The 21,380-nt window shown below is 41.5% G+C and overlaps 1 protein-coding gene across 2 annotated transcripts in view; it reads right to left on the bottom strand.

Annotated features, from left to right (window-relative positions):
- Window positions 1–1,212: 1,212 nt before the first annotated feature.
- The window catches only part of LOC148018003 (casein kinase 1-like protein HD16), a 28,548-nt gene continuing 8,380 nt past the window's right edge, over window positions 1,213–21,380 (bottom strand). For both annotated transcript variants that reach the window (XM_087661109.1, XM_087661110.1), the window contains 5 exons: window positions 2,530–2,704; window positions 2,348–2,438; window positions 2,110–2,267; window positions 1,801–1,989; window positions 1,213–1,696 (listed from right to left, as the gene is read on the bottom strand). In XM_087661109.1, the coding sequence (XP_087517235.1) occupies window positions 1,637–1,696; window positions 1,801–1,989; window positions 2,110–2,267; window positions 2,348–2,438; window positions 2,530–2,704 (673 nt within the window). In that variant the 3' untranslated portion in view covers window positions 1,213–1,636. The remainder of the gene's footprint in view (window positions 1,697–1,800; window positions 1,990–2,109; window positions 2,268–2,347; window positions 2,439–2,529; window positions 2,705–21,380) is intronic.

Genomic DNA, 21,380 nt, shown 5'->3' with positions numbered 1-21,380 from the left:
GGGACTTCACATCACAACCCAATAATTCCTAGCTATGCTTGATTCATAGGGTAGAGACTTACCTATTGCAACATAGAGCACGCTATCTATATAATCTTTCCTTCGCAAGCTACTTTAGGTCTGGCAAAGCTTGCATAAGGCCCTCTTGACAACATGCCCTAATATGTCAAGAGCGGATTGATAGACAACTAATCCTTTGTAATCCACAAATGTAACATGGTAATAGTAAGCAACTGGAGTGCACCTACATCCAATGGGCTAACTGGAAAGCTAGCATTGCACAATCTATCAATGTATGGAGAGACATGTGCAAGGCACAAATCTATAGGTTTCATAAGCAACAATATGATATGGGGGAGGTGCAAATGCCATGAGGCAAGAGATCAATGCCCCCGGATGCCCCTCCCCCTTTTCAAAAAAAAAAAGAGCCAATGCAACCAAGGGGTGGGCAACACAATTTTCACCAATGGGCATCCCATTGCAAGTGAAGGCAATCAATGGCACCCCTCAAGCACTTCCTTTTCTTAAAAGAGCGATTGACTAGCTCTAAGGTCTAGACTTCACTAACTTTCTTCATAAGGATCTACTTCATAGGCCTCCAAAGGGAATACATAGAAGTTGGATCCACACACAACTTGGTCAAGCATCTATGGGTGGCACCTGGGATTCCAAGAGTAGCACTAGACAGCCTCAAAAATCACTGAGAATCCAAGAAGGTGGCTCTAAACAGCCTCAAAATTTCTGAGAAGCCAAGAAGTTTCTTTGCTTGCAGAACCCCGGACTAGCAAACACTAAGTGGTGCACATTGACATGGACTAAACCCCTTCACGCAACAACCAATAGCCAAGGCACTGCATTGCAGACACTTTCCACCAAACCTCTTGGCAACACCTTTAGATTGCTGGGGGTAAAGGCCCAGCAAACAGAGTCTCTAAGCACTACCCATAACACTTGGAGACTCCAAAAGCATTGCCTACAGTCATGTATTTTTAGATGGATATGAAGCTATCGTGGTGAGTTAGGGGAACCGCGTGTTTCAGTACCTCACATTCATTGTGAGGAAGGATTTTGCGAGTGTAGCTGCTGTGCTCAAAGGGCATCCACAAGAAAAACATCTTAACAAATGCTTTCCCTCTGAATGTGGTTTAATTGGTGATAGGACAACATGCAATACTACAAAGCATAAACCATCGAGGCCCGAGACAAATAATTGTGAAATTTGTATTCTGCTTTCATTTCACTGAATGGTTTTGAACGACGAGCAGTCATTACAAAGCTGGTATGTCGAACTAAATCTCCGCAAGCAGAGGAAGACCACGGTTCACCATTAAGTGAGGCCAAACTATTGTCAGAACCTGTAATATCGTATCTACAGCATCCTTACAAGCTCTCACCTCATTGACCTCTTCCAGGATGAGGATCGTGTATTCGACTCTCCTCGCATTTATACACTTGTTGGCCTCATATGGCAGCAAACAGGAGCAAAACAAAATCACAAGAAGCCTGGGTTTTGCAGATGCTTCTTGCAAATAATATCCAACTGTGCCCAAGGTTTTCTTACTCTTGACTTCTACCAGCTAGTGGTAGCTGAACTTTGATGATAGCATGCACCAAGTGTGTACTACCTTGACAGGTCCTATGATACAGTGCGCCCATAACAGACTGCTGCAATGTAAAGGTTTCTGGCCCACTTTTCCTGCAATAATGAGGCAAAACATGTAATCATTGTAAGGTATAACAAACAATTATCAAATGCACAATTTCTGCCAATATGATAATGTGTTTCATTTATCCTCCAACCTTCACATGAGTGCCGGGAAAAGCTGAAGTACGTAAAGTCTCCTGGGTTTCATCTGAAGGCTTTTTCCGAGGTACACTTAATACAAATGCTGCCTGATCACCAGTGGCAGCAGTTGCAGTAATGCGATAGCCTGTATCCCAACGGCGATGTATGCCCTCACTTGGATACAAGAAATCAAGCTCAACAACCTGCAATCACACAGATTAGACATAGTACAACCTGCAAGACCAGGATTCAGCATGCTGATCTCTAAAGTCAGACGTGCAATTTTGTATAGCAAGTCTTAAATGCTTCAATTTAAAAACCACCTGGTCTGTAAAACCTGCATTTCGAGACATAACAACTGCCCACCGACTTCCAGAAGTTGCCATAGATGTCACATGAAAACCTTCACGCCACTTTTTGCTGATCCATTTGAAAGGGAAGGAATCACTCACTTTATATGATTGTTGAGTGAAGGGTGTACCTAAAGTAGAGGTGATTCAGTACAGAAAGAAGCTACAATCAAACAACTTGCACGTTTAGAGGCTCCCTAAAACAACCTACCTTTAGACATAACCACTAAGGCACTTCCATTATCAGCGCCAGCAACTGCACTGATATAGTACTTCTGTTCCCACTGTTCCATTATCCATTCCTGAAATTTTTCCACCACCATCATCAGTGTGATTGCCTGGAATAACCCCCTTATGTGTTTGCAAAAAACTTTAAACAGCATTGCAACCTACCTTATGTAGAAACAAGTGTGAAAGTTCATAAACTTGTGCTGTGTAACCTGTGCCTGCATCCATTACAAGTGCCCAGAGATTTGCACTGGATGCAATGCTGCTTATAAACAGGCCATCTTCATAACCCTTTGTGACATATTGCAATATACGAGAGTCTGCAACATTGAAATGATACCTGTAAACGTGCACATCAGTACCACAGAATGTCAGCAATCCGCTACAACAATCTACCACCAAAAAAAGGACAATGCTCTTCCAAATCACCTTACCAATTAGGTTGACCTCAAGTAGCTGACTGAAATCTATACAGATGTTATAGATTAGGGTCAGTAGTTTTTGGTTATAACACAAAGTTTATGCAAGAGGGCACTTTACAAATTGAAGCAGGACCAAGTTACAAAAAAGGTCAGAGTTCAAAATTATCCACATTGCATGAGTCTCACAGAAGATATTTGCCAAGAGGGAGACCAAAACAAAAAAAAGTCAAGAAGAGTGAACAGAAGGGAATAAAGATCAGAGAATAAGAGAGAAAGATGTAAAAGCAAAGAATCTATCAGAGAGATCTTTCAGTCCTCCAAACTGTGACGTATGGGAGAAGACAGTATGTAGCTCCTACAAAGAGAGGAGGAGAACAGGTTTAAAGAGAGTAAACAGATGTCAGACACAACCCCTGTTGGTAACATGCAGCAGCCATGAGACATGATCCTATTCAAACTATGTCCCTCACAAACCCCAATTCTTACTGAATTCAGTCCCAAAGGCAGCAAACTGTGATTGATAGCACATTATACCCAAAACTGAGAATCCAGCTGGCAAGGAAGAGCCCCAGATCATGTCACCAACCCCAAAACAACCTTCAGCTACTGTCACCTGCTCCTGGAAGGTGCCCAGCTGCTGTCGCCTGCTGCCAAACCACCCAAAACTTCGCTCCCCTTCTTCCCCAGACCTGCATGGTCCTATTGATGGCTGATTGCCACATGGCAGGTCAGCCCCTGACACTTGGCAAACATGCCCAAGTGAACTCACCCCACAACCGAATTTCCAGCCAATTTTAATTCAGTAAAAATGAAAATTAATTGGCCCTTCCCAACTTTGGGCAGATGCCCAAAATCAATTTTAAAATCCTAACTTCCATGAACCTGAAAATGTTTGAAACACTTAGGCATACTTGCACTTGCACAAGCATGTACTAACACTGACACTGGCACAAGTACGTGCGCACACACATGCACTTGTGTCCCAGGATAAATCAGTTAAATATTCACAGCCCCACAACAGATCTTAGAACATTGTGCTGTAATAACCTATTTTGATAAAATTTTGATCAAAAATAGCAGTATACCTATTGATAATGGAGTCACACAGTGCCCAATTAATTTCCCAGGTAAAGAGAAAAGCTGCCGTTCTAACCTCCACACATATTTTACATGTATTTGCATTCTCCATGGCTCTCAAAGAGAGAGAGAGAGAGAGAGAGAGAGAGAGAGAGAGAGAGATTGTTTTACGAAAAAAAAAAAGAGAGAGAGATTGATCCCAGCAGCCAAGAATGAGGGCAGAAGAGCTGAAACTGACAATATATGGCTTTCTAGTAGCATTTATCTCCCTCTTATGCCACAAGCATCATTAATGACAATGGGTGAAACATCCCCCTAGGATCCAACCTGCACACGAAACACGATCATACCCATGGTCAACATAAAAAGAATGGATATTAGACTTACCTCCCAGCCATAGAGCCAAATAGGCTCCCTCCCGGACTTGGGAGATAGCAGCACAGTTTCCAGAAACGGCACTTTGGACCCACCAAAACGCCTGAAATAGAGCCACCATTTCTGTTTCTCAAAAATGCCGTTTTGAGCAATACAAGTCATGGATAGGGTTCTTACAAAAAGCAACAAAATTCAAAGATCACTTTTATATTGGACAGCCAACACTGATTGGCCCCAACACCACAAATGGCTGTCAAAACGACCCGCGGCACTAAGAATCAACTTGCCCCTTTGATTGGGCTATAATTTTGGGCACAAATTATTCTTCAAGCACTTGCGTGCAAGCCAAAGCAAAAGGGGATGGAGCTACCCTTCCGATCAGCTGCAATTTCTTCAATAACAGCTGCTAATCCACTGTCCATGTCTCCAATCAATATGCAGGAGTCCCAAGGTGGCTGAGTAAACCCTAATTTCTGCTGTAATTTAGGTTTGACAGCAGTAGACCACTATTGACCTTCACCAAAGGCTAGAATATGGTGAGAATTGCTAAAAGATTTTCAAACAATGAGCAAGGAAGTTGTAGAGAGAGAATATGCTGATTTATGTCGCCAAAAGTGGCCCAAATCAGCTGCCATCTGAGAAGATATGCTAGGGTTTGCATTAAGGAAACACAACATGTATGACCACAACTGAAACACAAAGATTGAGATAGTGACAAGCAAAACTCAAAACTCAAACACAGAGACAAACATAGAGATGAGAAACTCTGAAGTGAATGGATGTTGTAAATGAATGTAAGAGTGTACAAAATGCCCAAGGGCAGAGCGATGGAGCGTTGAAGAGTGATGTCCACTAGAGACGGATCCCAAGTCTTGTGACCACCAATCGGAGTGATGAAAGGTGAGGAAACACCAAACGCTATCACTTGAATGAGGAGAGATTGAGGTGACAACAGCAATGGTGACTGATGAGGGCGGCAACACTAGAGAACTGTGAATGCAGCAATGGACGAGCAGCCAAGAGAAGGATAAACACTAGCTGCAACCAAGGGTGGGAAAGACCAAATGCAAACAACAAAAGGCAACCTGGAGGATGGAGAAGGGCTGCCGCCTGACACCGGGGATTGTGGAGTCCAAACGCAAGGAACAAGAGGAACTGGTGATGACAAAGATGTTGAACACGACTGGAGGAAGAGTGCCAGACAATGGGTGGAAGCAATTGATGAAGACGCCAAGCACTAGAGGAGCTTTGGAAGGCGTGGCAATAGTCATAAGGGTAGGATCACCACATGGATGAAGATTGATGGCTCAAATCTACACGAAAAGAACGAGACTGAATGGTGGGCAGGTTGTCTATTTATAGATGTTGAAGGGTGGCCCAACAAATTAGGGTTTTGGGAGACCACTAAAACTCTCTTGAACAACGCACCGATTTTGCATTTTTTATTAATTAAACGTGTTTTGGGGCTGTTTATAAATGCTAATCAGCTATAAAGCATGTTCTACCTCAACACCACCACCCACAAGACAACCACAAGGGCTGTTGCTTGCCACCTGATGATGCCAAAATGATATCACCTGATTAGCCATGCTACACCAAGCCCTATACAGCCCAAAAATATTGTTGACTGCTGGTCTTGGCCTCCTAGTGGCTAGAAATCACATCCACAACCGACGCCAATGACAAAGACCACCTCTCCTTCCTCCCTTAATCTCCTCAATGGCTGCCACCACACTGAGCCAGCCACAAACAACCTTTCCTCAAACTTTATTAATTTGCCAAGTGATAGCCTTCCAAAAGCAATTTTAGACATTGACTATTTAATTTATTTATTTTCAAAATTAAATTTTTGAATATTAATTAGTTATCCATTTGACCATGCCCGTTAATTGGCTAGTGCACATCCACATTTAATGTGCCCTATGGAACTTAAAGTTATTTCCAACTTAACTTCGCCTTACACTAGCATTAATTAATTAATAAATGCCTAGTCCTAATGTCACCAAGGGACATTTTTTAGGGCCACTTAATGAGCTAGGCTCAAACTAATACTAGGCACCCACTTTTGCCAATAACACTCATTGCATTTCTTAGATTTTGGACTACCACCATGCCCCAAGAGTAGCTTTCACTTCACATGTAAACAACTTAACAATACCAAATCTAAGCAGTAAAAATACATGTACGCATGACACATACTACCAAGCATTAAATCATTGGCATGATCCCATTTCTTAGATTTTGGACTACCACTGTGCCCCAAGAGTAACTTTCACTTCACATGTGCATCGCTTAACAATGCCGAAGATAAGCATAAAAATACATGTACTCATGACACATACTACTAAGTATTAAATCATTGGGATGATCCACTTAGTCTTTGAGGTGGTAACTCCCCAAGTAAGGAGCTCGAAAAGCAATCTTTGAATTCACTGTATAATATTGTCCGCTCGTTGTTTAACATTGTTTTCCTATTATATAGGTCAATCATTGCACATATTTGACACCATGGAAAACACAATAATAAATCATAGTCCTCTAAGGGCATAATAAAAAATCCTCACTATCCACATACAACTAGAAATAAATGCAAAGTTCTCCAATAGTCGGAACTGTTGAGTTAAAACACTCTTTACAACTAATTAGCATTTGTAAATAGTCCCAAAACACGCTTAATTAATGAAAATCGCAAAATTGGTGCACGGTTCAAGAGAATTTCAATGGTCCCCCAAAACCCTAATTTTTAAGGCACCCTTCAACATCTACAAATAGACAAGCTATGCACCATTCACCTTTTATCCTTTTGTGCATGCTTTTAACTCTACCATGCAGCTTTCAGCCGCCAGGCACCTACCATCTACTGTCCAACCATCACCGACTGACTGCAACCCATCACTTTCCAGCCCTAGATAGCCTATTTTCATCCATCGCCTTGCTATATGGAAATCTCTATCTGTTGTGTCACAATAGCACTTGATCAGCTTGTGTTTTCAGCATCTAGTGCTAGGTGATAGGCTATTGCCATCTCTCCTACCATGAGACTATTGCAGTATCTGCGTTTTTGCTATTCAACAAGTTGCCTACATCAGCACACACATCTCCTATTGGCACATGACAGTTCTCTACCTTGGGTGACCAGTTTTCAACCTTCTTTGGTGGTACACTATTGCGTTTACCAAATTTATGCCTCCAACTACTATGTGTTGATGACCAGCCTACTGCCCTTCATTTTGTTTGTTTTTGTTTTTTGAGCTGGGTGCCTAATCTGACTCAAAGGCGGAACCCTATGCCACTAGCTTTCAAAGGCGGAACTATGCTACCCTTCATTGTTCAGCACTCTCTCATCTCCAACTAGTGGTTACAAAACTTGGGATCCGTCTCCCATGGACGTCACTCTCCAACACTCCATTGCTTTGCCCTTGGGCATTCTGTAAACTTACATTTATTTACAACATTCAATCACTTTAGAGTTTCTCCTCTTTGCGGTTGTCAATTTGTTTGAGTTTTGAGTTTTGCATTTGCGTTTAGCATCTAGGGTGTGAGTTTTGCTTGTCACTATCTCAATCATTGTGTTTCAATCATGGTCATACATGTTGTGTTTCTTCAATGCAAACCCTAGCATATCTTCACATGCATGACTAGGACAAGCCAAACTAGCCTCACCGATAGGAACCATCTCATCATCTTCAACGCTCAACTTAGCTGTCAATTCTAGAGAATGAAGTTGCAGCGAGACTTGCATCGAAGACAACTAAAGGATGTTGTGTTAGCAATCTAGTCAACTCATGTGAGAATCTAGGCTATGCTTAATATTATTGAGGTATTTAGGCATTTTTCAATGGTCATTAGTTGACTATTTTGGCATTTCATGCTGGCCAACATGATGCCTACGGCATTCCTTTGGCCTATTTATTCAAGCACCTCCACATTCATTCATTCAGCACATGCAAATCCAATGCATGCCTTGTGGAGAGGGAGCCAATGCCACTAACTTACTATTATACGTGATTGTCTTGTGTTTGGTATATAAATTCCATTTTCCGAGCACTTTGAGTTCCTTTGCAGAGTTCTTGTGTTTTGTTTTTCTTTTCTCTTTTATCTTGTGTTCAAGAGTTTATTCTACATTCTTTCATGCTTCCGTTGTTATATCCACTTCTCACATATTGCTCCCTCACTTTGCTCCATGCACGGTATAGCTCTAAAGCATCTTTTCTTGGTTGCTCACCATCAAGATCAAGCACTAATCCAGCTGTAGTTTTAAGCTATTATAAACATCGATCATAGCATGTACTATATGACGCCATGGAATACCTAATAATAAATTGCAACCATCTAATGGCATAATCTGAAAATCCTCACTATCCATATATAACTAGAAATGAATACAAAGTTTTCCAGTGAGAGGGTGGTTGGCTCTACATGTCCAAGATAGGCAAACTAGCCTCGCTAACGAGACCCATCTCCTCATTCTTGATGCCCAACTTGGCTACAAATTTTGGAGAAATAAAGTTGGTGCAAGCATCTGCATCAAAGAAAACTCAAGGATGCTTATCCCTCACTTTGCCCCACCCATGGCATAGCTTTGAAGCATCTAATTTGGTTGTTCACCAAGAAGATCAAACAACAATCCAACTATAGTTTTAAGCTTCCAGTCTTTCTAATCCTTGTCATCTGCATAATTTTTAGACTTAGGTTTTGAATTTTCACATGGTATATGCTTCTTTTGTTTACAAACATAGAATTTACTAGCAAAATAGAATCCCTTCCTCTCAACAACTTTCTTAACACTAGCAAATGGCCTTGTCCTTTGCTTTCCTTTTGAGAGAGTGACTTGACCTTATTTTTAGTTGCTTGTCCCTTTTTTCAAGATTTAAACTTGCTACCTAAAATCTTAGTCTTGTTGCCCTTATTTTCAGCACTATTTTTTGAAGCATCTCTATTACTCTTATATCTTGTAACATGGCCTTTCATCACTCTCCATGAGCTGTGTTAGCATTTTCAATCAATTGTGTCATGCATGTGACTTTTGTCTTTGTTCCTATATCTCTATTTACTCAATTGTGTTCTTACGAAAATAGAGCTAACCAACAACAATGCTGCCCAAATTTATTTGTATACTCCTCTAAATTTGCACATTAAAGTACATCCACTTTGAACCAAGCTATTGTTACATCCACTTCAAAGGTTTGTGAGTTATTGGGAAGAGAAAACATATTTAAAATGCATCCAAGCTACTAGTGGCTTGCCTTGCATCACAAAGGTTATCCACCACTGAAGTGTATTTCCTTTCAAAGGAGTGGCCGCCTTGCACACTTTGAATGCTCAAAAACACCACCACAAGACAAAGAATCAAATATCTTACTAGTAATGAGAGTGGGAGGAAGCATTCAAAGTGTGGGAGGGTAGGCCACCTATATATGGGCAAACTAGGGCCAAAACTCGTAATAAAGTGACCAAGCCCAAAATTGGACACCCAAGATATCCCAAAGTGCCCAAAAAGAAATACACTAATGTGCCCTCCATCTTAAGTCCCTAAAACACATAAAATGACAAGCAAATACAATGTCAAAGATCCTGATGTCCTCATCTAACTTAGATTGAGGCTCACAAGCAAAAGATGACCACACAAGACACAAGATTGCTAAGAGCCCCTCTCAGATCCTAGATGTGGCATAAGACCAAAGGATATGTGGATTCGAGGGTGGCAAGAAGAGTGCCATGCCAATGAAGTCTATCAATGAATAAAGCCAACCAAGGAGCAAAACCCCCTCACCATATAAAAATCCAATCAAAAGGAAGGTCACCAAAGACACCCCCTCTCAAATCCTAAATGTGTCGTACGGCCAAAGCAAATGCAGATCCAAGGATGGCAGGAAGAGTGTCAATCCCGATGAAGTCCGTGTCAATGAATAAAGCCCAAGAGATCACTCCTAGAAACACCAATTAGAGATGGGTAAGCCAAGCCTCTAACCCAATTAGCAAACAACAATAGGGAACTATCAAAGGCGCCATAAGCTCAAAGAAGCAATATGGACCAAGGGCCAAGCGGCAAGGGATGGTGGCTCCATGTTGAGAAAAGAGGTTTCCCCATAAAGAAAGGGCCCAAAGTAGAGTGGAAAGCCTGAAGAAACTCCTCACCATCCCAAGAAGCCCCCTCTAATATGTACAAGCTGAAATACACATATACTATCCAACCCCCATCATCTGGCAACAATGAGAAAACTGCTCAGCTGGGAAACCCTTTGTGAGAAGGTCTCCAAGGTTATCACCTATATATACCTTGACAAGCTCAATGCCCTTGCTATCAAGGGCATCCCCGATAAAGTGATACTTCACCTGTATGAGCTTTGTCTTTGTGTGAAAGACGGTTTCGTGCTAGCATGATAGCACTCTAACTGTCACACTAGAGAATAGGAACCTCTGTAATACCAAGCTCTCTCACCAAACATGAAAGCCATAAAGCCTCTTTGCATGCCTCCGTGGCAACCACATACTTTGTCTCTGTAGTAGACAATGCAGCACACTTTTGAAGCTTAGATATCCAAGAGATTGCTCCTCCTGTGAACATGAACACATATCCTGAAGTAGACTTCCTACAGTCAGGAGATCAGCATAGTCTGCATCCGTGAAATCGACAACAAATGACTTCTGGTTACCAAAACAAATACACAAATCCTTTGTGCCCTTAATGTATCTCATGATACCCTTCACAGCTTCCCAATACTTTTTGCTATAGTGACCGAGAGACATGAAGATCGAGACAATCAGTGTTTGTTAGCAACAACGAGACAGAGAGTGAGAGAGAGCAGAGTAGAGAGTGTGCATGATTTCTAGGTACAATGACGAGTATACCACTTTAGGTTTTTAGATAGATATATATATGTAATTACAAGTGCTAAAGATGTGTTCGCACCTGAGCACATTAAAAGGCACGAGGGCCTTTATTCCCAACAACCTCCCACCTAAAGACAATGTGCATTAAAAGGAGAAAAGAATCAGCTAAGTCTAGGTATGTACAAAGCTGAAATACATATATCTATCTAACTCCCATCATCTATCTATAATAAGCAAACCACTCTGCTAGAAGACCCTTAGTGAGAAGGTTTGCAGGATTATCATCTGTATACACTTTGACAAGCTGAATGCTCTTGCTGTCAAGTACATCTCTAATGAAGTGATACTTCACCTGTATGCGCTTCGTCTTCGCATAAAAGACGAGATTCCGTGCTAGCATAATAGCACTCTGACTGTCACAATGGAAAACAGGTAACTCTATAATGCCAAGCTCTCCTCCGTGTAGCATCATCAACAAAGGTGACAAAATACTTCTTTCCTTCTAAAGATAATCCTGGCATCTGTCATACATCTAAATGTACTAACTTTCAAGTCGAGTCCATATAGCAAATGCAGAATCCAAACCTTCAATATTAAACAGCAAGACATCAGAAATTGATAGCTCAATGGTTGAGCATGCAAGCTCATTTAACTCATCCCAATCTTCCTGTTCCATGTCTGCGGGCTTTGCCCCTTTGGTTTAATCGGCTTTGCCTACTTCTTTTGCAACAGGATATTGTAGCACTATTTTTGCCAAACTGCAAAGTTATGTGCTCCAGATCTGTAATTAAATTTTCAGAAGCACCAAACAATGTGCTACAGCATTCCACAACTGATTACAGCTGTTCCAAGGGCATATAAATCACATTACATGAGAAATCCCAAATTTTAGCTGCAATTTCTGTTGTACATGTATCCACGGGCATAAAATTTGACACACATGGTCAAAAGCCCCAAAATTTTTGTAAGCATCAACCACACATCTGCATTGTCTTCTGACATGCATAGAACATGCCAATTTTGCCAAAATAGAGCAATTTCAGCAAAAACCCCCAAATTTTCAAAGTGCTAGATGTCCAAATTGCATGGAATTAAGCATGCATGTACGTAAAATGACCAAATGGTGCACAAATTTTGCCCAAAGAGCAAAAGCCCCAAATTGCACGAGGTCTAATGTGCATCAATGTTGAGAGATTGGGTAAATTTCAGCCCAATTTTTCATGTACATGAAAAGGCCCAAATTTCGGAGACAAAATGTCACAAATTCCTGCAATTTCTGGGACATTGTCTTGTCCTGCATCACAATCCCCATATCCGAGAAAAGCCCCAAGTTTTCAAACTAAGATTGCACAAATTTCCATGAAATTGACTCATCAAGCAAAAATTTCACTTGCATTTGAGAATCCCCAAAAAATTTCTGAGGCATGTGCATTCAATGTCTCCAATTTTTGGTCGAGTGATCACTGCAATGTGTGTCAGGCACCAAATTTGGGAAAACCCCCAAATTTCAAGACACAAATTTACACTCTGTGCTTGTAGGTGTGAACACCTGATAAAGAGAAAAATAGGATGAAGCAAAATTAAAGGAAAAAATGTGGCGTTGATCTTCTGCCCTGTTCATGTGACGGAATGACATGTCGCTTGTCGCGTATAGGTCATCGTGCAGCCCCATAGCATTCAGTTCACCCCATCACCTATCACGAAGACCGTTGGACGCTGCGTTCAAGTCGCCTCATCACCTGTCACGCAGCCTGTCTTGCGTGTCATCAGTCTGCCCGGCTCTGCCCTTGACTGCACCTGACCAGCAATTGCCTATCCGTCAATCGTTCTTTGCTTACTTATTTGTCTACTCGCCACATGTTGTTTGCTCCTCAACAGTCCACAAGACTGTTACACGAGATTGTTACACTTGTTGGTCTACCTCTCAACAGCTTGCCTGAGTCATTGGCTCAGATACCAAATGTAGTGACTAAGAGGCACGAAGATCGAGACAATTAGTGTTCGCTAGCTATCATATGCACCAACTTTCACACATGGAGGCAATGGTACACTAATGGCTTCCTTCCCCCCTCCGTATTGAAACGCTACAGAACTTTCGTCACCCATGACATACTCCTGTTGTGACAGATAAAGAAGACCCTTTGATCTGTCTTTGAGTATACGCATGCCAAAAAAGTGATTTGCCTTACCAAGATCTTTCATATCAAAGCTATTGTGTAGACTCTACTTCAAGGAGTCCAAGGCATGAACATCCTTGCTTGCAATCAGCATGTCATCCACATATAAAACCAAGAGAATAAGGTTGCTATCTACTGCCTTCTTGGTGTATAAGAAGTGATCAACTTTAGAACGATGAAATCCTTGAGATTGCATAAATGTGTCAAATTTGTGAAACCATTCTTGCGGTGCCTGCTTCAGCCCATACAAACTCTTGTGGAGTTTACATACCATGTCTTTTTCCTTTGCAACAAAACCGTCAGGTTGCTGCATATAGATCTCCTCATGCATATCGCCATGTAAGACGGCGGCTTTTACATCCATCTCTATGAATTCCATGTCCTCAGATGCAACCAACCCCAAGATGGTTCGCAAAGTAGTCATTTTGACTACAAGAGAAAAGATTTCATCAAAATCAATTCCATGTTCTTGCTTGTATTCTTCAGCAACCAAGCGTGCCTTGTACTTGGGCAAAAAACCAAAAGTGACTTTCATTTTGTAAACCCATTTGCAAGGTAGCACTTTTTGTCCTTTTGGCAAATGTACCAAATCCCAAGTGTCATTCTTCATGAGGGATTCCATCTCTGATAGCATTGCTTTTTACCATTTCTTACTATCCTGTCTGTCCATTGCTTCATGGAAGTATGACAGTTCCCACAATCTGTTAACATGACATAATCAGCCACATAGTTTACACCAAAAACAAATCTATTTGGCTATTTTGGCACTTAGGTCAACCTACAAACCCAATGGTCAAAATTTGCTGGTTGTTCAACCTTCAAATCTGCATTAACAGCTTGTTGTTCTATAGGTTCAGCATGCTGTACAGCTAGTTCAGGTTGTTCCAAAGACACATGTTCTTGCTGAATTTGTGGGATATCATGGGCAAGATTCTGCTGATCATTTTCAACATCATTCCTTGCATTTTCACGGACATTTACAACAGGCATTTGTTGCTGTCTAACAGGCATTCTTTGCTGTCCTATTGGTACATCCTCCCAGAATACAACCCTTTTAACCTCCTACGTTCTTTTGGGCTGTTTATGCATGCAATCTTCCCGGAAAATGACATCATTGCTACGTACTACTTTTCTTTTCTCAAGATCCCATAATCAATACCCCATCTTACCTTCATCACCATATCCTAGAAAAATACATTTACAAGACTTTGGCTCAAGTTTGCTACATTCTTCCTTGTGAATGTGTACAAATGCCTCGCAACCAAACACTCTTAAGTGAGCATACGAAAGTGGCTTGCCCGATCACTCTTCTTGAGGGACTCCCCCTCCCAATGACCCGTTTGGTGACCGATTAATCAAGTGTACAGCTGTCATAACAACCTCTGCCCAAAATCCATGGGGTAAACCCACATGTGACAGCATTCTACGGACCTTGTCTTGAATGGTCATGTTCATACACTTGGCAACACCATTTTGGGGGGGATTATGAAGAGCAATAAGCTCCCTTTTAATCCCTTTGTTGTCACAAAAGTCTTGAAAGGCTTTGGACACATATTCCCCACCATTGTCAAAGCGAAGGCATTTTAATGTCTTGCTAGTCTGATTTTCAGCAAATGCTAGAAATTTTTAAATTTATCCAAGGCCTCGTCTTTCCTACGAATTGGCTAAACCCAGACTTTGTGTATGACATCATCGACAAAGGTAATGAAATACTTCTTCTTCCCCCCTTAAAGATAATCCTGGCATTTGACATATATCTGAATGTACCAACTCTAAGGGTGAAGACTTTAGAGAAAGAGATTTTTTGTGTGACGTTTGAGCATGTTTACCATAAATACAATGATCGCACTATTCAAAATCAGCATACTCAAAGACAATAAATAAACCAAACGAGAGAGCACTTTCATTTCAAATTGACTCATGTGTCCCAACCGGCTATGCCACAAAGAAACACTTAGCTACTTAGTTATGACGACTACATAGTCACACATACTAGATACATACAAAAGATACAATGTATCACTTTTGGACCCCTTGGCAACAATGCGAGAACCCTTACAAATTTTTCATCTGCTATCTCCAAAGGTGGTGTGATAGCCTTCATCATCTAGTTGCTATGTGCTTATCAAGCTCCTCTTGAGCTGAGGTACATGTCTCACATTATGCAAAATAAACACAGAACCATGCTGAAATTTCAGTTTCACACTGCCAATGCCTGCAATTTTACATGCATAGTTATCCCCTAAGTGGACAACACCACGTACACCACCATTGTAGTCAAAGAACCACTCATGATGTGGTGAGACATGAAAGGACGCACCTAAATCAAGTATCCAAGTGTGCATATCACCCTCAAAATCTGCAATCAATGCATGTGCACTCAAAGAAGTAATAAGAAGCACATCACCATCACTCTCATTATCATGAGTGACTACATTAACCTCTTCTATTTTCACATTGCTCTTTTCGGCAAGTTGGCTATCCTTGTTTTCCGCCTTGTTGGCTTCAATGTTTTTGTTTTTGCCCTTCTCTTTCTTCAATTGACAGCAATCTTGTTTGTAGTGCTCTTTTTTGCCACAATGATGGCACTCCACATTTTTTCCACGAGATTTCCTATGTGCTCTGTTTTCAAAACTGCTCTTGTACTGAAATCTACCTCTAGTATATAATGCATTTGAAGACTTGTTTGTTGAGTTATTCTGCCTATTGAGTTCTTCCATCAGCAAAGAACTCTCCACATCAAAGTATAACAACTGAGCATTCAAATTACTCAAAGCTGTCCTCGAAAGTATCCCAACTTTCAGACAAAGTGCATAGCAAAAAAGTAGCTTTGAACTCTTCATCAATATGGAAATCCAAAGCATACAACTAACTGAAAATTGAGTTAAACTCAATCAAAGATACAGACATGGCTGTACCTTCTTTCATGCGAAAGTCCATCAATTTTTTCAACCAATAAACCTTGCTGGCTACACTTCTCTAAGCATACAAGTTTTCAAGCCTTTGCCACATTGCATATGTTGAATTCAACTCCTCAATGTTAAAGAGCAAGTTATCTAACACTGAGAGCAAAATGGTAGAGCGAGCAAGCTCATCCAAGTCATCCATGTCCGCTGGTTTGGTTCCCTTTGTTTTGATGGGCTTTACATGTTTCTTCTGCACCAAGATATTGTAGCATTGTTTTTGCCAAATTGCAAAATTATGTGCACCCTCTAGCTTCTTAATGTCCAAAAGATTACTGCTGCCACTGTTTCCAGCCATAATTTGCAATCCTAAATTGACTAATCAATCACCAAAGGCAAGCCCAAATGTGACACTAGTAACCACGGCACACAAAAGTACCAACCAGCAATGAAAACCCCAAGATTGCAGAAATTTCAGATCTGCAAATAGATTTTCAGAATTAAAAAGTGTCTTTTGCTGCACTCCTCAAGCAATTTCTAACACATTTAGAGACCAAGTCACCAATTACATGTGAAATCCCCAAAATTTCACTACAATTTCTGCTCCAAAGACATTCCCGGGTACAAATTTGACAATTTTAATCAAAAGCCCCAAAATTTTAGACGATAATCTGTTCAAATTGCATCAACACACGTGCCCAAGTGCATATACAAGGCAATTCTTGCAAAACTGATGAAATTATGCAAAATCCCCAATTTTCTCGGGTCTAGTGTGCACAAATTTCAATGAAATTGAAAATTTTTCACTAAAATGTGAAAAGCCCCAAATTTTCACAAGCAAATGTGCATTGATTTTGCAATTTTTGAGTCAAATTGTCCAATTCTGCATTAAAGTCCCTAAATCCAGGAAAAGCCCCAATTTTTCAGGTCATGCTTGCACACTGTGCATGTGTGCATGAGCATTCAATTGTGGGAGGGAAACAATTCTCAAATAATTTTTAAAAAATGCCAACGTTGACTGCTGAATCGGATTCGTGACTGGTCTGGTCACAGGTGACCTGTCTAATAGGTCACCGCATGTTCCGTGAGCCCGTCTCGTTCGCACTGAGCCCATCTCGTGTCGTTGAGCCTGGTCACATATCGCATGAGCCTAGTAGTGTGTCGCCTGCAATAGGCATTGACAAAGTTGTCGCCCGTCCCTTGCTTGCTACTCTTGTTGGTCCGACTGCCTCTCCTGCACCTGCTGGACGCTAACAATTGCTGCCGACACCTCTCACTTGAGGTTGCCTGACTAGCCTGTCTGACTTCGAGAAGCGTGCACTACTTGAGCTTTGATACAAGTTTGATGGAAATTTTTTTACTAAGCTGAGAGTGAATGCAACTGATAACACACACAGAGAGAGTAGAGAGTAGTACAGAGGAGAGTGAACACGACACTTGATGTTCGGTACAAAGACTAGTGCACCACTTTTCAGGTTTTGATAATACATATAAAGTACAAAAAGTGTAAGGGTGCATTCACACTCAAACACAGTAAAAGGCACGGTGAGCCTTTATTCCCAACATGGGAACCACCAAAGGAGATTGTGGAAATGGGATACAACCTCTTGGGTAAACACTACATAAACGAGAACGGGTGCAACAAAAAAAGCCACCTTGGAGGGCCCATCATAATGAAAGGGAAATGGAGCATAGACAGCCCCTTTTACCAACCTGTCACAAAAGTGTCTCCTGTAGAAGAATTCTCAACAAAAACAGTCAGCTCAGTGAAGACAATGCAAGTCCTAAGTCTAGGAAGGCCATAAACTAAGAGAAAAGGAAACCCAAGTCCGGAACATGTAGAGCCTCAGAAACGGAGCTCAATGGACGATTGGACAAGAGAGGCAAGGTACCAATACTACTATTTAGGCACCAACAAGATGTCACCAGTAATGATGATACCCTCTAACGAATGGAAATCCTAAAACAAATCACCTCAAGGAGTCATATGACTTAAAGCACCATCGTCAATGAACTACTCAAATCACCTAAAGGAGTCATATCACTCAAAGCACCATTGTCAATGAGCCAAGGCTACTCAAAAGACGAGACAATCGTAGAAGGCTCCTCCACTTGATAAATGTGTAGAAACACAAGGTGATAATAGCAACTAACAAAGTCAACAAAGGCTTTGATATAGATCCACCCTTCTCTCTTGGACAAAGGTGAGAGTATTTCCTCTAGTACTAATCCTCGAGATGCGAAGTCTTCCCACAATGAGGACACATGGCATATCCTCTACGCTTTCCCACAAAAGTTGCATCAAAGTCAAAAGATGACTCCAACTTCTTCCTCTTTCCTTTATTCTCCTTAGCTTGTCCTATACTTGAAGATAAAGCTGCATAAGCATGGCCATGTGCACGAGCTCCACTAGAATTTGTTGCATTATGATACACATCTTGCTCAAGCACCAATGGGACTAGCTCCTCCCAAGTGAGAGTCTCTCAGCTATAACAAGTGATAAGACTGGTGTAGAACACACCATATGCGGATGAGGAAAGATGTGAGAAGACACAGCTAGGTCCTTTGAAGAAATGTCTATACCAAGGGATGCAAGCTCACCTCGAAGCTCCTCCATACTATAAATGTGATCCCTCATTGTAGGGAAATCTACAACTGAAAGCTCTCGTGGCATCAACTCTAGAGATGGACGATGCCTAAATGTCTAAATCCATTAGAGAGATGCCAATTTCTTCAAACCTCTACAGCGGTGCGAATATGTCTAATATACAAGAGTACAAAACTATACATCTGAAAAGTAGAAAAGAGTAAGCTCTAGCATTCATTTGATCCCATAAAGTTGTCGAATCCGCGATCATACTATCATAAGGATCCATGGTAGGTCAAGGCATAGGGACAGTAACAAAACCCCAAAGGTCACAATCATCAAGGAGACACTCCATGCAACACGAACATAGAGGGTAGTTTATCCCATCCATAGAAACAAGAAACGGTCGGAATGGCCCCTCGACACGCGAAATCGTCGTCCCCGACACAAAGCCGTCATGGGACGCGTTGCTAATCGATGGAACGTTCCCTGTCTGAAATGGGATAGGAAACGCCACATGGCACCCACTTACCTTCGGCCAACTGCTGCTCTCGCCCGATAGTCTACAGACTGTGACTTCGCGTTTCTGCTTGCTTTGTTTGCCCGTTCCCGCCCCCAGTGACCAGTCCGATAGGCTCCAACCGCCAATCCCCCCCGTGATCAGTTCGCTAGCCGCCAATCCCCCCATCTCCTCCCTCCTCTTCCTTCTCTTCTTCCTTCTTCCTTCTCTTCACTTCTCCCTTCTCTTCTTCCTTCTTCTCCTCTTCTCTTCTTCCTTCTCCCTTCTCTCTTAACTCGACTCTTGAACCTTCTAAGTTCTCCCTTCTCTCGAGACTAGAGTTCTCACTTCTCTCGAGCCATTTTTATTTCAATTTTCAGTCTGAAATGGCTTCATCTTCCCACCCCGCTAGTCGGGTTGGTGGTCAAGGAAGAAGGTCCAATGATTGGTCATGGGGGGAAGAAGTAAATGTTGACCACCCATTGAGTGGTGGAGGATCTCAACCATGGACTTGCAAGCTTTCCCCATACAAGCGAACTAATGAAGCAAACAAGGTAATCCATTGAGCTGAGCATTTGTATTTCGAATTTTTATTGATTTTAATTTTTCAAAGTTACTTAAATATCAGAATATAGAATACCACTTGCTACTTGTTCTGTTTTATGCATAATCAAGTCTAAGCTCATCTCCTACATGAGCGAAATTTAGAAGTACAATGTTGTTCAAATGTGACCTTGGAGAAGCAAAGGGAGCTTCATGACTGTGTAGCAGGTCAACAAGCTTATCTTGCATCTAGACCACCTCGTGTTGCAGTTAACCCTGCAACTTTTGTGACACCATCCCCATCAAATGTGTCTAGAGCAGAGTCAGTATCAAGAAATGCTATATCCACACCTACTGCAGGCATCGCATCGGCCATGGCATCAATAGCGCCACATGTTGCACATAGTCAGAGCACACTTGATGCTAGTTGGGATCCCAAGAAGAAGAAAGAGGTGGATACATCAGTGGCACGTTTTTTTATCATGACCACATTCAATTTCGTGCAGCCAAGTCGAAGTATTTTAAATTGATATGCAAGAAGAATGGTGAGTATGACCCTTCATATGTACCTCCATCATCAAAGACCTTACGCGCCACTTTGCTCGACAAGGAAAAGCACCTTGTTGAGCAAGCAACAGTGACTAGAAAGAGCATGTGGGCTAAAAATGGAGTTTTCTTGATTGTTGATGATTGGAGTGATACACGCAAGCGATCCATTCATGGTATGGTTGCTTATTCTCGTGGGGAAATGTATTTTATATCTTCACATGATGCATTAGAGACAGGAAAGTCAACAGATGTATTTGTAGCAGAGTGGGTTACAAGTATTGAGCTTATTGGCCCAAAGCATGTTGTGGGATTTATTGCAAATGGAGAGCCTGCAAATAGGGCAACAGGTGCTATTATCCAAGGATATTATCCGCATATCACAGTTTCATATTGTATGGCTCATTGCTTGAACAACCTAGTAAAGGATATTGGCAACCTATCATGGATTGCACCTGTCATAGAACAAGGAGCTCAAATGGTTAGCTTTGTTTTGAATCACCAGTTTCTTCGCCATCACTTTTCTTTGCGGTCAAAGAAGACACTTTTAAAATACTATGATACCAGATTTGCCTTTAACTTCTTGATGCTAGGCAAATTAAGAGAATGCAATGGTGCCTTGAGGCAATTATTTCTTAGTGACGAGTTCACCTCATCAACATTGGCAGATACTCCTACAGGTATCTTATGCTTGGAGAAAGCAAATAACCACTTTTTGGGATGATGTAAAGTGGATAGATGCTATGGTATCACCTATTGTGCATTTATTGAGGATTATGGATACTATGCAACCTTGCATTGGCAAGGTAAATGAGGCTAGCTATGGATAGGTTGAATGAAACGTTACAGGAGTTGGCACCAAATGATGACGCATATGAGAAGATACGCCATTTAGTTGTGACGAGATGGAACTCCTATAGCTCACCCATGCATGCAACTGCATTTGTTGTTGATCCTAAGTTCCAAGACAAGGGTCAGGAGAATGACACTCAGGTTATGGATGCATGGAGACTTATATTGTCTCGTCTAGTGTCTGATCATGGAAATAGACGA

The sequence above is a fragment of the Lygodium microphyllum genome, chromosome 21 (assembly GCF_053477565.2).
Source record: "Lygodium microphyllum isolate KBCC chromosome 21, Lygodium_microphyllum_v1.1.10, whole genome shotgun sequence".
Classification (NCBI taxonomy): Eukaryota; Viridiplantae; Streptophyta; class Polypodiopsida; order Schizaeales; family Lygodiaceae; genus Lygodium; species Lygodium microphyllum.
The sequence above is the reverse complement of the archived record's forward strand: the minus strand, read 5'-3'. Positions and strand labels throughout refer to the sequence as shown.